The 14,661-nt window shown below is 43.5% G+C and overlaps 1 protein-coding gene across 3 annotated transcripts in view; it reads left to right on the top strand.

The window, feature by feature from the left end:
- The window catches only part of MASP1 (MBL associated serine protease 1), a 59,978-nt gene that overhangs the window by 14,266 nt on the left and 31,051 nt on the right, over positions 1 to 14,661 (top strand). For all 3 annotated transcript variants that reach the window (XM_063100981.1, XM_063100978.1, XM_063100984.1), the window contains exons 2-4: positions 7,551 to 7,728; positions 9,330 to 9,461; positions 11,693 to 11,889. In XM_063100981.1, coding sequence (XP_062957051.1) covers positions 7,551 to 7,728; positions 9,330 to 9,461; positions 11,693 to 11,889 — 507 coding nt within the window. The remainder of the gene's footprint in view (positions 1 to 7,550; positions 7,729 to 9,329; positions 9,462 to 11,692; positions 11,890 to 14,661) is intronic.

Here is a 14,661-nt window from a genome sequence, read left to right as displayed (position 1 = left end):
TGTAGCTGATAGTGAAAAGGTGGTATGAGTTTTTGGTAAAGGTGTGGTAAAAAGATAATAGGTCAGACTAGGTGACATTCAAAGCCCCAAGAACCCATGAGATTGTGATTCTCCAAATTTCAGTTCACAAATGTCAGTCTTACTCTTTGTCCCCAATCACTTTCTTACTCCCTATAAAGTTACCTGTTGCTGTGTAATAAACTACTGCAAAACTTAGTAGCTAAAACAGTATCCATATTGTTTCCTCATAATTCTGTGGTCAGTAGTTTGGGCTGGGCTCGGTGGCATGGTCCTTTTACTGAATTTGCTGGGGGTCATTCATTAGGCTACAGTCATTCAGAGGCTTGACTGAAGCTGGAAGTTCCAAGATGGCCTCACTCACCCATCTAGTGGCTGGAGGTGAATGTCAGCTGGTTGGTCTAGAGATCTCAGTTGGACAACTCATCTCTGCCCTATGTGGCCTTTGATTCTCCTGTATGCCTCATTGAGCTTCTTCACACAGTGGCCTCAGGAGAGTATTCCACACGTGAAAGAATGTTAAAGAAAAGAATATTCAATGATACTTGTTAAAGCGTGGTAAGGCAGATTTTATTCAGGATCATTGCTATAGGTATAGGGACCAAGACAAAGGGATTTTGCAGTGGGGGAGATAGATTGGGCTCAATTCCAAATACAGCATGGGCAAGTGGGAATTTATAGTTAAAAAGCAGAGTGGAAGTCAGTGGATGAAAATTGCTAAGACGAAACTCCAGGGTTAAGGGGGATTCTGGCTAAACCAATCTAACAGAATTCTTGCTGAAGATGGGCCAGGATGACCAGACATCACCTGGGGAATGGTGGAGGATGAGACCAGATATCCAGGGTGATCAGATATCAGGAGATGGGGGGTGAGGGAGGGGTCTTGCTAAACTGATTTATCAAAGTTATTTGCTAAAACTGGATTTTACAAGAAAGTGCACAGATGGGTCTAGGAGAAGGTTCAGAAGCCTGACTAAAGTTTGGCCAAGCAAAGAGTCTTTGTCAATAGCAGCAGGGCCCCTTGAGGCCCAAGTTTGGAAGAGGCATACCACTTCTAATGCATCATGAGCTTTTTTATTAAAGCAAGTCACCAGGCCAATCCATGAGCGATAAAGTCATATTGCAGAAGGGTCTGTGTAAAGGAATGGAAGGCGTCATTGTGGGTAATTTTTTTGCAAACAATATACTGCAGTTCACCCTCTGGACAAAATAATTCATTAATACATTTACTCCATTGTCCAAAAGTTTTATCCAGTTAGTAGGTCAGGCTTTAGTTCCAGGACCTTATGATCTAAATTAGGTCTAGAGGCAGATGAGACACCAAGGTATAGCTCCTTAAGTACAGCTCCTCTTGATCCAGAGACCTCTGAACCCAAAAGGAAAGTTTTGGCCCTTCATATACCCTATATCTTCTTGCATTGGTGAGACAAGAATAGGATACACAGTAGAACACCCTTTGAAAAATGGGGGGAATGGGGGTCATATAATAATTACTACTCCGTAGCAATTCTGAAATCCAACATGTTGCCTGCTCCACACACCAGGAATGCTCCTTGATTAGAGCCCAGTTTTGCTCCCTGAGAGTGGTTCCCCAGTCCACTGCTCTTTGTGGCTCTGGATTCTTTCCTTGGCTCTGCTTTTGGCTTCTTAGCTTCACTTTCTGAGACATTCTTCCCTTTACATAAGAAATGGCCCATGTTTGCAGTTGAGTAGTTCTTTCAGCCTACTTCCTGTATATAGAAACCTGGGGTCCACAGGCCTCTTTTCATTTTGAATTGTCTCAATTTTTGTCCAAGTTGATGTATCTGCCCTAAAATCTTTTGGGGTTTCTCCTATATATAAGAACATAGTCCACTGCACTAGACAAAAAACACACTGATGGTTCTTTCAAAATAGGCCTCTCTATTTTGGAGGGCATATCAGGGTGCTATAGAACAGAGCCCTTATGATTTATAGATGCTTTTTTGTTTTGGCTGGTAGGAAGTATTAGGCACTGCCTTAAATCTTCTAGATCTTAACAAGTATTCTTACAGCTACGCTTTTAACTTGATATTTACCCTGAAGCCATTTTTGTTTTCTAAATTGTTTTTTGGTGGAGCTAGCTTCCAATCTAGCTAGTTCTGGGCTAGTCTATATTTCCTCTAAGTTCTGCTTGCATGCTAAAGACTTACTTCTACCTGAATACCCCACTATACACAGCTGGAAGTGCAGCTGATACTCTAAAGATTGGCTTAGCCAGATCCACAAGTTTATTATGTATACTTTTCTACCTTCTACATTTCCACAGACAAGTTTTTTCAATTGTTCCATCACTACATAATGCAGGTGGCCTTTTCTCAAACTGTTTCCTCATCTCTTCTCTGTCATCTACTTGCTAGCCAATCCCAAAACTGGGGCCATGTGTTCTAGTTTCTTTTTACTGCAGCATCCTACTTCTGGTACCAATAACTGTCAGAGTTCAATCAGGAAAGCAGTGTATGAGTATTATGAGATAATGGATTTTTATGGGCGTTAAAACTCATGTAACTACAGGATGAGCTGGAGAAGTGAAAGTTGGGGATGGACAGTTAGAGACCACAAAAAAGGTCACCAACCAGTTCTCTTAAAGCCCTGGCATGGGTGAAAATGTTGGCATCTGCAAAGGAACCTGACAGGAGAATTCCATCTAAGGGGCCAAAGAGATACTGTGAAAGGGAGGCTTGTGGAAAGAGGTCTCTGAGAAGCTGCTGGCTCTAAGCAGCTACCACCTCTGTGGGTCCACCTGCAAGCATCTGGCAATAGGCATGGACCATTGTTGGCCATCAGAGCCGGTAGCTGGAAAGAAGAGCTGGGGGCAGAGCAGAAGTGTGATAACAAATTAGAACCTACTGGGCATGTCTACATCTGTCCATCTCTGTGTCTGATCATGCAACAACCTTCAGAGAGTGACGACTGTTACCTTTCAAACTTGCACGGATTCCTCTTTCAGCCAACTCTAACTTGGAGCTATACAGGGAAGGAGATTCTGTGGAATGTAATTCCTAGACTAACTAAAGTGATAACAGAATAATCCAGTACACTCCCTGAATGTCTCCCTCAATTGTCTGAAACACTCTTCAGTGTCCCAGAGTAGATTTCAGAAGACTCCAGAATGTAGTTTGGGAACATTGACAAGCAAAGCCAAGCCATGAGGCATCTGGACTTTAGGACAGCCTTTGTTTGCCTAATGTTTTAAGGGAGCATCAGTTAGGGAATCAGGATGCTGCAATTGTGGACCTGGATCCACCACTCACTAGATTCATTTACCACTAGATTCATTCACCATTCACTGGATTCACTACTCACCTTACCTGAGTCTGGTGAGTAGTGAGTCTAGTAAATTATCTGGTCTTTGATTTCCTCATCTATAAAATGAAACCAATCACTCCTGAATTGCTTTCTCCACATGTTGCTCTGTGGAGCCTATTGTTAGATGTCAAGGCATTTGTTAAATTAATGTGATGACTCTATAGACAGTGCAGAGCAGTCGTAGCTATCCTCCCACAGAAATTTGGCCAACTTCCTGCTGCCCCGCCTTAGTTTTGCTTAAGAGATTTGTGCTGTTTCTGCTGAAATAGAAAACTCATGGAAAACAGAGACTCTGCCTTCTCCTCCTTAGATATATCTCTCTTCCCAGCTTACTATGTTCAACAGAGCTTCTTTCCTATATACCAGGAGGTTGGAGGTGTGTGCAGCGAGGTTGACACTCTGAGTACCACCAAGCCTTCACTATTCCTTCTGCCTAGATGCTCTCCCCAACCTTTCACCCACTATTTCTACATGCCTAAATCCTACTCAGCTTTCAGTCCTCAGCTCAAAGAACATTCTCTTCTTCCAAAATGTTTTCTAAACCCCCTCAGCTGGATGCAATTTTTCCTCTAATTTTTCCTTTAAACCCCTAGGGCTGTCCATCTTTCATTGCACTTACCATACCCTGACAATACCCTAACACATTCACATTTGAGACTTATCTTATTCTCCTACTAAATGTCACATTCCCAGAGGGAAGGGACTTGCTTACAAAGCTCACGCAACAAATAAGTAATTTTTGGAATCCTCCATATTGTAGTCCAGACAGAACTCGATACATAAATATTTGTTGAATTGAGTCAAAACAGAACAAATTGAGGACATGCAGCCACATGTTGGTGCCCTAAATAACAACAGTCTATAAGTACATGGTTGCCTACAATGAGAAACAGAAAAACCAAGAGTCTATGATCCTTAGCCACGTGGGTTTCTATTATTATGAATTTCGTGTCTTCATTCGATAAGGTCCCTCTATGTTGATGTGATGACCCCAGAAATGGGACAGTCCAAACAAGCCAAGCTCAATCCTCTGCCTATACTCAGAGGTGAATGATCTTCATAGAACTTTACAATCTACAGCAGGGGATGCAAATATTAACCAGGGCCAGTGACCCCCTCTGTTTAGGTTATGGCTGGAGCTGTCACTGAGCCATATCCTCTCAGGGAGACAGTCCATGCACCCGAGATAAAGTTTCAAGAGGTGCTTGAGCCAGGAAAATTGTTTGGCCAAGTGTCTGTGTCTTTTGTCATGTACTGAGTTGGTGATTCCTTTCCCCAGTCTCAGAACAGTTCCAAAAGCAAAGCTGATATCAGAAAATGCTCATGTTATCTCTCTACCCTTGGGCAAGTCACTTCCTCTCTCTGGATCTCAGTTTCCTCTAGAAGGAGGGAAATTGAAATAGCTCTTGAAGGTCCCTTCCTTCTCTGATAGTGTAGGACTCTATTCTGGGCTGCAGGCTGAATTCCCAGGGCCCCGGGCTACAGGTCTTCTCTTCTCTGCTTCTGAAAGTATGTATGGCTCAGATTTTTCCATGAGTCTTAGCTGGGACATGCTTTTCTGTCCTTTGGAATAGTGTGGCTCTGCGGGTGATGGCTGTTTATCTGTCATAATGAAAATGTCCTTAAGCCCAGGAATTACAAGGAGGGATGTTATGTATTATAGACCCTCAGAAGATCTTTCCCTAGTCCAAATAATTTCTGGTTGGTTTCACTTAAAAATGTTCATGCTCCAGGCACTGTAGAACCAAAAAAAGGCCTTGGGGATGCTAAGTCACAGAAAGAGGATATTGTGGCTGGAACTATTAACTCAAAGCATGACTATTCACTGGTAATTGATTTTGTATTACATGGTTATAGACCACAAACAAGTGCTCAAGTTTATCAAGTTCATCAGCAGGTAGCAATCTGTGTGTTAAAACTTTGCTCACCATCTTCTAGTAGTTTATATAATGTATGACTATGATGACTTGTTAGGACACTAGTATGTAAAAATTTGGAGTTAATCTAGTGCTCAGCTAGTTCAAATTCCTGTTTTACAGGTGGATAACTGACAGGTAGAGAGGGAAAAGTTGTATAGCAGTTTATGGTAGTCAGGAATAGGACCCAGGACCTCCAACTGCCCGGTCCATATACCTTACGTTACTCCAAAGGAGAGGTCACCAATATAGTGTCCTCCAGCTCATGCAGTAGTCATAGAATGATCCCTTTCTCAGGCCCTCATTCTAAATCTATTTAGTCTTCTTTTTATTAAGTTCCAACAAGAGCAGTTTAACTGGTTTCTAATTCACAACACATTAAAAAAAAAAGCACACAGAAAAGTACAGCTAATAGACTGACAAAAAGACAAGAAATAGAACATTACATAAAGAAGACGTAAGAATCGCAAAGGCATTGTAGTCTGGCAACATTCCTCGCAGGGCAAGCAACATTACATGACTCAATATCCCCAAATTTCTCACTTTAATGTAGTGTCATAATGGTTGGCATTATTACAATGTCCCTGGATCACGAAGAAAGAGTTACCGTGTTTCACTTAGGAAAGTAAGAATTTGTATAAAGCACTTTTTAAAAAAAAAGCATTACGCCTTAAAAAAATTTTTTTTAATTATAAACTCAGTTAACCAAAATAACACAACAGCTGGAATATTCAAAGAAGTGACATTTCAGCTATGTGAATAAAGGCACATTCTACAGTAAGAAGGCTGGTTTGAGTTTGCTGGTATCTGCAGAGAAGAACAAATAGCAAAGCCATGATCTCATCTTCTGTTTACACTTCAGTTCCCAAAGTTAGTGATTAATTGTCCTTGTGTTTCATTGCCAGAGCAAATTGTTTTTCTTTAAAACTCCCACTTATTTTAAATAAATAAACCATTAGTTTCAAAACAGAAGTGTCAAATGTCAAGATACTTCTGACACACTAAGCTAATGAACAAAACAATGAATTCATTAGAAGCTACTACAGATAGGCAGCCTTTGAGAACTTTTCTTTAATGACATTGAAAGGCAGCAGAAATCATTCTTGGTAAGAGGTTTTCTCATGCATCTTGCCTAAAACATTAGTCCAGAGATTGCAAACACAAGTCCAAGCTTAAAAGAATTGGATTAGATATAAGATGATCGAGTGGTACATAGGTCAAGTATTTGTATGTAGCCAAATAAATATACCAATCAGCTACTGTACTGGACTTCCCAACCCAGACCCACATAAAATCAGCTTTAGGCAACTAGTTTAGGATCTCTGCTTGGGTGTCTAAATTTGCACAGGGCCTCTGGCTCTTCCAAAGCAGGGAATTTTTTTTAGCAAATAGGCAATCTTTTACGTCTAAGTCTTAGCACAAACACACACACATTGGATGATTTCAATAAATAGTTTCTTTATTACTAAAACTACATAAGTAATACAGTTCTAATTACAAGACTTCCCTGTTTAAACATTTTCAATGTCTTCCACTTACTAACAGAGTTAATGGCATTCAAGGGCAACTATAATCTACTTTCCACATGTGTTTCCAAGGACATCTCCTACAATCCCCGCAGACTCCCTGGCTTCTCATTGTTCTCAGAATGTGTCTCGCACTTTTAGTTCTTGATGATAAATTATTTATTGGATAACCACTATGTGCCAGGTCCCGTTCCATGCCCTGAAGACACATCTGTAAAGAAAAGAAAGTTCTGCCCTCCTGTGCCTTGTTTTCTAATAGGGAACTTCCTCTCCTGAGTGCACGTGCAGCGCTCGTGCTTCTTTTAAAGCACTGTCACACTGTGTAGTAGCTCCGTGTGTTTCCCCGCATCTGAACACTGCCTTCTTCATCTCTCATCACCCCCCCCCCCAGGTTTGCTCAGTGGCAGGTACACAATGGATGCTCAAGACTGACTTATATTGTACATGAAGTTTCTTATCTTTGGAAATGTGTCCTCTGTATGGTTATCTAACTCTTTTTGAATTTTAACATTGAATTATTTTCAATAAATAAGTCACCTGGTTGTCAATAGGAATGACAAATGTCAAGTGATTTCTGCTGGAACTAAACAAAATGAATGGAACTCATCAGATGGCCACATTGATTTAACCTATATGTGTCTTTCCTCAAATCCCAGAATCCCTAATCCTTTTTCTTTGAGTTTCCCAGGCTGCCTGGTCTACCTGTAGACAAAAGCTAAGATGGGAAGCTACTCATCTTGTTCTCTTTCTCTTGAACTCAAAGGTAGAAACTGAAGACCAGGTGCTGGCAACCTTCTGTGGCAAAGAGACCACAGACACAGAGCAGACCCCTGGCCAGGAAGTGGTTCTGTCCCCTGGCTCCTTCATGTCCATCACTTTCCGGTCAGATTTCTCCAATGAGGAGCGATTCACAGGCTTTGATGCCCATTATATGGCTGTGGGTAAGTTGGAGAACTGCGTGGCTCATCCTCGGGTCTCTCTTTGTCTCTAAAGATGAAAATGACCTTGTGTCCTCTCCTTTACAGTGAATACCTGCACACTCACCACACAGATTCTACCATTAATGTCTGACTGCATTTGCTCTATCATAATATATATTTACCTATCCTCTATCCATCCTCAATTTAGCTTTTTTTGATGCATTTCAAAGTTGCAGACATCAGTAAACTTCTTTCTAAATACTTGAGCATGCACGTCATTTTGTTAGAGTTCAATATCTGTTCATTTTTTTTTTTTTCCTTTTTGCACAAAATTTACATCCAATGAAATGCACAGATCTTAAGTATACATTTGTTGAATTTTGAAAAGTGTATGTTTGTATGTAACCCAAACCCCTAACAAGACATTGAACTTTACCATTAGCCCAGAAATTTCCTTCATGCTCCTGCCCTGTTCCCACCTCCCTCAGAGGAAGCAACTGTTCTAATTTCCTTCTGCTATAGGTTAGTTTTGCCTCCTCTAAAACTTTGTATAAATGAACACAGACAGAATATATTTGGGGGGGGGGAGGATTCTTTTATGCAGCATAATATTTCTGAGATTTGGTCCTTTTTCTGGTAGAATAATTTTCCATTGTGTGAATTACTACAATTTATTTATCTGTTCTCCCACTGATGGCCACCTGGGCTCTACCCATTTTTTAGCTCTCATTGATAAAGTCTCTATGAACCTTCTTGTACAATCTTTTTGTGAACACATGTTTTCATTTCTATTGGGTAAATATCTAGGAGTAGAATTTCTGGGTCCTATGGTATGTGTATATTTAGTTATATAAGAAATTGCAAGGCCATTTGCAAAGCAATTGAACAATTTTATATCTGTCCAGCCGTGTATGAGACTTCCGGCTGCTCCACCTCCTCACCAACATTACATGCTGTCAATTTTTTGTTTTTAACCACACTGGTGAATATGTAGTCGTGCCTCATTATGGTTTAAATTGTATTCCCTGATGATAGTAATGTTGAGCATCTTTTCAAGTGCTTGTTGGCCGTTCATATTACTCTTTTGGGGAAAGGTATATTTGACTGCCTAGGACAGGGCTTAACCTGCATTAGGGGCTTAGAAAGAAAGAGGCAGCATGGTGTAGAAGTTAAGAGCCCAAGCTCTAGAGCCAGCCCACGTGGGTTTGGATCCTAGATCTGTTGCTTACTATCTGTGTGACTCTGAGTAAGTTGTTTAGTGCCTCTGTGTCTCAGTTTCATCTTCTACAGAATGTGGATGGTGACAGTCCTGCTTTCTAGGACTGTTGCCTGGCACAGAGTTCCCACACCTGTTAGGGTATAGTGGTCCCACCAGGAGTCAGGTTGCCTAGGTTTGAGCCTGGCTCCCTGTGACCTTGGGTAAGCTGCCTACCTTCTCTGAGTTCCAGTTTCTTCATTTATAAATGAATATAATGGCTATCTCTGGGCTTGATGGAAGGATTAAATGACACAATGCATGAATCTCCCAACACAGCGAGTGGCCCAAACTAAGTGCGCTATAGACATTGGCTGTCGTCTTCATCATCATGTGTTGATTGACTGAGACTCCACCTGCCCTGCAGATGTGGACGAGTGCAAGGAGAGGGAGGATGAGGAGCTGTCCTGTGACCACTACTGCCACAACTACATCGGAGGCTACTACTGCTCCTGCCGCTTTGGCTACATCCTCCACACAGACAACAGGACCTGCCGAGGTAGGGCCTAGGGTGGTCCCCTACATCACCATTGTATGCCACAACTTCAATAAGATTAGAGGCAGCTCAGAGGAAGGACAGATACACAGTAGGAACAATTAAAAATGAAGTCAGAGGCATGCCTCAGACACCACAAGGATGAAGGTACTGAGATGGCCCCTCAGCCTTGGAGGCCTGGGCTCAGGCTCTCAAAGGACCACATGAGAGAAGCTCTAATTAGGCCATCTCTGTTCCTAGGCAGCATTTCTGCTCCGTAGGTCCCTGTCCCCTCTCCTATTGCAGGTGATCAGCCTAGTCAAGTTAGGGGAAAGCCTGGGTTTCCCAGTCCCCTCTCTCTGAGCCATGAACTATGCCTCACCCAACAGTCCCTTTTCCTCTTCTTCTCCATGGCCCTAAGTTCCTCTACGACAGATAGGACCTTAGTCCAAAGGAAAGAGGAGGGAGGAAAGAGGCAAAGTCAGAGACAGCAAGAAAACTTCCCATTCCTTCTTTCTCTCTCTGTTTCATCTCTCATCAACATATCTACCGCTGTAGTCTTCGGGCTGGGGCAGGGATGGAGAAAGGGAAGGGTTCAACCACTTTCCAGGAGGAGCTCCCAGGCTAGTGGGGTAATAGCCACACAAGCAAATGGTGAAATGCTACATTCACTACATGTGTGTAAAGGAAGCATGGACACAGCACAATCAGACCTGAGTGGGCCTGCAGATGTGAGCAAGTGCTCCCCAGAGACAGTGACCTGTGACAGATGAAAGAATAAGAAGGGCAGACGAGAGAACAGCTTCTGCAAATATTTAGAGGCATGATAGGACTTGGAATGTTGGAGCACCTGCCAGTAGGTGAGTGTGATCTAGGGTAAGGGTTTGAACTTGAGGTCCCCCTTGAAAGCTGAGTCGTTGGAGGAGGACAAGGCTGGAGACAAGAGTTCTCTTTCTTCCTCCTTCAAAAGCTGCTAGTTGCTTCTGAAGAAGACCTATATGACCCATCAGTACAGAGCAGTATAAAGCAAAAACAGCAGGCACATAGCAGGGCTTTCTGAAGAGGGTTATGTTTTCTATTGTTCTCATTTGGTTAAGTTTTTATTGCCTATCTACTATGTGCTGAGTACAGTGGGGGCTAAGAATGCTCAGGGTAAAGCAAGTTTTCTCGATCTTTTTTTTTTTTTTATTTTCACCCCTGCCCCCAGGAGCCTTTTTAAACATTACTTTCTTAATGGCTTCTTCTCTTGCATGAAATTTTAATACCACAGATATACAGAGATATCTGCTTATATACTGTTTGTCTATTTGTGTATTAAGCATAAAAAGAGTAAAACCTCCTCCTGCCAAGAGTCAAGTTTAGCCCCCTTAGGAATGAGGTCACCCCCATGAGAAAGCTTGGTAGGCAATGGAAACAGATCAAGCTGCAAGAAACTTCCCTCTTAACCTTGTTCTGCAGTCAAGGCTGTGGGACTTTGTTAGTCATACCCCCTCTCCTGGGCCACAGTTTCCCATTTGCAAATGAGCAGAAGGGCTAAGAAAGGACTGACATCCCAGATCTAGGATGGTCATCTCCAGGGTAAAAGTTCAGTGGTAAATAAAGTCGTCTCGGCAGGGTTGAGTCACATCCAGGATCCCAAGACACTGGATCCTTGGTTCCAGCCATTGCAGTGGGGAACAAAGCAGAATCCTTGAGCTCGTGGAATTTGTAGTCTAATGGGGACAAAAAAATGAACAAATGACTTTACGATATAACATCGGGTGGTGGACAGCACCGTGAAGAAAAACTAAGGGGCAGGGGCTACGAGGTGGGCATGTGTGAGGGGCCTGCATCAGGTGAGGTATCAGGACGGCTGTGAGCAGAGACTAAAGAAAGATCTGGGCAGAGAGGGGAGCAGGACCAGAGAGGTACAGAAATCTCCCGACCACTCCCTCTCAAAACTCTCCTGTCTCAGACCCCCTCCTGCCCCCCACCAATGCCAGAGAATATGACAGAAGCGTCATCACACAAGGTAAACAGCCCTGGACAGAGTTAGTCTGCCTTTGAGTCTTGACTCTGCAAGTTACTAGGCATATGACCTTGGATAAATCAGTTCCCTTCGCTGAGCTTCAGTCTCTCCATCTGTAAAATGGGGGTGCTGATTCCTTCCCTGCCTACTGCACCAGACCTCAGGGAAAATGAGGCAGAAGCAGACCAGCAGGGAGCACTGTGGCAGCAGTGTGGGTGAGCCACCTTTTCTTCCATGTTTCCCACAGTGGAGTGCAGCGACAACCTCTTTACCCAGAGGACCGGTGTGATTACCAGCCCCGACTTCCCAAACCCTTACCCCAAGAGCTCTGAATGCTTTTACACCATCGAGCTGGAGGAGGGATTCATGATCAGCCTGCAGTTTGAAGACATTTTCGACATTGAGGACCATCCTGAAGTGCCCTGTCCCTATGACTACATCAAGGTGAGCCTGCAATGAATGCTTGTCCTGGTGATGTTGGAAAATCTTGGCTGAATTGGGAAAACTGATATTCTGGATCCTTCACCTTCTCCCAGGATAGTGGGCCAAGCAGCTGGCTTCCCCAGAATTATTATTTTAAATACCATCTACCAGCTTAATCAGATCCAGTCTAGGGATCATCTCTGATCCAAAACTAGCCCCCTGGCCACCAGAGTGGTTTGAAGAGGCGAGTCACAGGGTCAAATCTACATTTTAGAAAGGTCCCTTGGGGCTGACTTGGCTTCATACAACCCATACAGTCAAGGGCCCTGTGCACAGAGAGGACCCCCATGCTTGGTTTAATGTTCTGCTGTTGTATCCTGAAATTCTAAATAAGCTTTGAACACGTGGTCCCACCTTCTCATTTTGCACTGGACCCCACAAATTATATAAGTACAGTCCTGCTCAGGGAAAGGAGACTATGTGAAAGGAAAATAAAGCAGGAAGAAGATGCCACAGGCCAATAACCACTCAATTTGTGGTTATTCTGACATCACTGGAGAGACGCAAAGGCAGTCTGAATTTGAGCCAAGGCTGGGATATGGGGGAGATATTTCTGAGATATGCGGGGAGTAAAATCAGCAACTCTTGGAGAGTGATAGACCGAAACATCCAAGTGAAGCTGAATCTTAGGATGTGATCTCGGGAGAGAGTCTGAGCTGGGGAAAAGGATGAGGGTCATCAGGTGTGAGAACAGGTGCTGGTTTAAGCTGTGGAAATGGAGGGATGTCCTAGAGAGGAAAAAGGTGGGAGCTAGAACACAATCAGTTCTTAGAGCTAACCAGAGGAAGAGGAACCCACAAATGAGGTCAGAAAGAGCCAGAAGATGGGACTACTGAGGAGGGGCTGTCCCAGCAGGAGAGGCAGAGAAGTCCAAGAGTCTGTGAAAGGAAACTCAAGGACTGAGAGCCTGGCCTATCCCCTACTTGGATACAGAGGCTAAGAGGCAGCTTGGCTGCCAGTGGGATAGCAGGACACATAGGGCATGGGTTTTCTCTTGCTGTGTAACAAATTGCCACCAATATGACAGCTTACAGCAACACCCATTACTTATTGCACTGTCTGTTGGTCAGAAGTCCTCAACTGTTCTGTAGGTCAGTGGGCTCAAATGCATTCTCTGCTTAGTCTCACTAGACCAAAACCTAGGTGTCAGCTGGACAGCACTCACATGGAGGTTCTGGGAAGAATCCACTTCCAAGGTCATTTAAGTTGTTGGCAGGATTTAGCTCCTTGCTGTTGTAGGACTGAGGTCTCTGTCTTCATGCTGTCAGCTGGCCAGAGTCTCTCTCAGCATCTAGAAGCTGCTCTCAGGTCCTTCCTCATTGCCCTCTCCAAGCCCAGCAACAGAAATATTCCCTTGCATCAAATTCCTCTCACACTTCAAATCACCCTGACTTCTGCTGCTGCTACCAGCAGGAGGAAACTCTGCTTTTAAAGGGCTCATGTGATTAGGTTAGGCCCACCCAGACAATCTCCCTATTTTTAGGTCAACTAATGAGCAATTTTAATTACATCTGTGAAATCCCCTTTGCCATGTAACATAACGTAATCACAAAGTAACACAAGGGTAAAGGGCAAGGGCACCATCTTAGTATCCTGGCTACACACACAGTGTCCCAGGAGCTATGCAGGGGAGCCTCAGTCAAGCACTTAACCTCTTGGGACTTCACTTTTTCCCCTCTCCAAGATAAGGGTGACAAGATGAAGGTGTCACCCAGGATTGTAGAAATTGCCAATGACAGTAGAGGAGTCCTCATCTTCAGAGGTGGAAAGAAAAGGGTTAAAGGCATAGACAGGACCCAGCACTGGAGCTGGGGAATCTACATCAGCTCAGAGCACCTTTGCCTTGGCTCTTTCTCCACCGCTGCATCCTAGTCCAAACCCCATCACCCCTCTGCTGCTCCACTGCAAAACTTCCCTTCTTGCTTCCAGCCTTGCCCTACGCAATCTATTGTCCCCTAGCATTGAGTGTGGTCTCTATTAAAGCTAGATTAGATCAAGATTGCACTTGCAACTATACCTAATTCCTCCACACCATGCGGTCCTCATCTGCCTTCTCTCCTTCCCTGGCGCTCCCTACCCACTCGCTCTGTCCCAGCACACTGGCTTCCTTCCTATTCTCCACGCCTGCCAAGCTCTTGTCCACCTTTGGCTTGGCTTTACATATGCTGTTTTCTTTGCCTGGAAAGTGTTCTTCCCTCTTCTTCAAAGGTCAGGCTCTTACTCATCCTACATGTCTCAGATCCAGTGTCACCTCCTCAGAAAGGCCTTCCTTGACCACCTACTTAAAGGTATTATCCATTATATTACTGTCTATTAAATAAATGATGAGTTCTATAGGTTACTAGATTTTATTACATACAGCCTATAATTATTTCATTTATTATTTATTGTCAGTCTCCACATCTACACTGCAGGTTCTTTTTTTGGCAGGGAGGACTTACTGGGACTCTTTATTTCTTGTCACAAATGCTTTAATATCAGGATGAAGGTAGACTGCATGTTCTTTGAGAGCAGAGGCCTTGTCTATTTCGTGTGCTGGACGGGGCTCTGCCCTTCTTGAGCCACAGTACATCCATCTTTAAGCAGAGGGTTATTAGCCTGCCTCGCCCACTTCTAGGGCCATTGTCAATTATAAACGAATAAATGAGAGAGTAGAGATGAAACTGTTTGGCGAATAGTAAGGCCCACGAAAACCTGAGTGAATACCATGCATTCACATCAAGGCTTCCAGAA

Source organism: Cynocephalus volans, chromosome 1 (assembly GCF_027409185.1).
Source record: "Cynocephalus volans isolate mCynVol1 chromosome 1, mCynVol1.pri, whole genome shotgun sequence".
Taxonomy (NCBI): Eukaryota; Metazoa; Chordata; class Mammalia; order Dermoptera; family Cynocephalidae; genus Cynocephalus; species Cynocephalus volans.
Note: the sequence above shows the minus strand (reverse complement) of the source record. Positions and strands in the feature narration are given on the sequence as shown.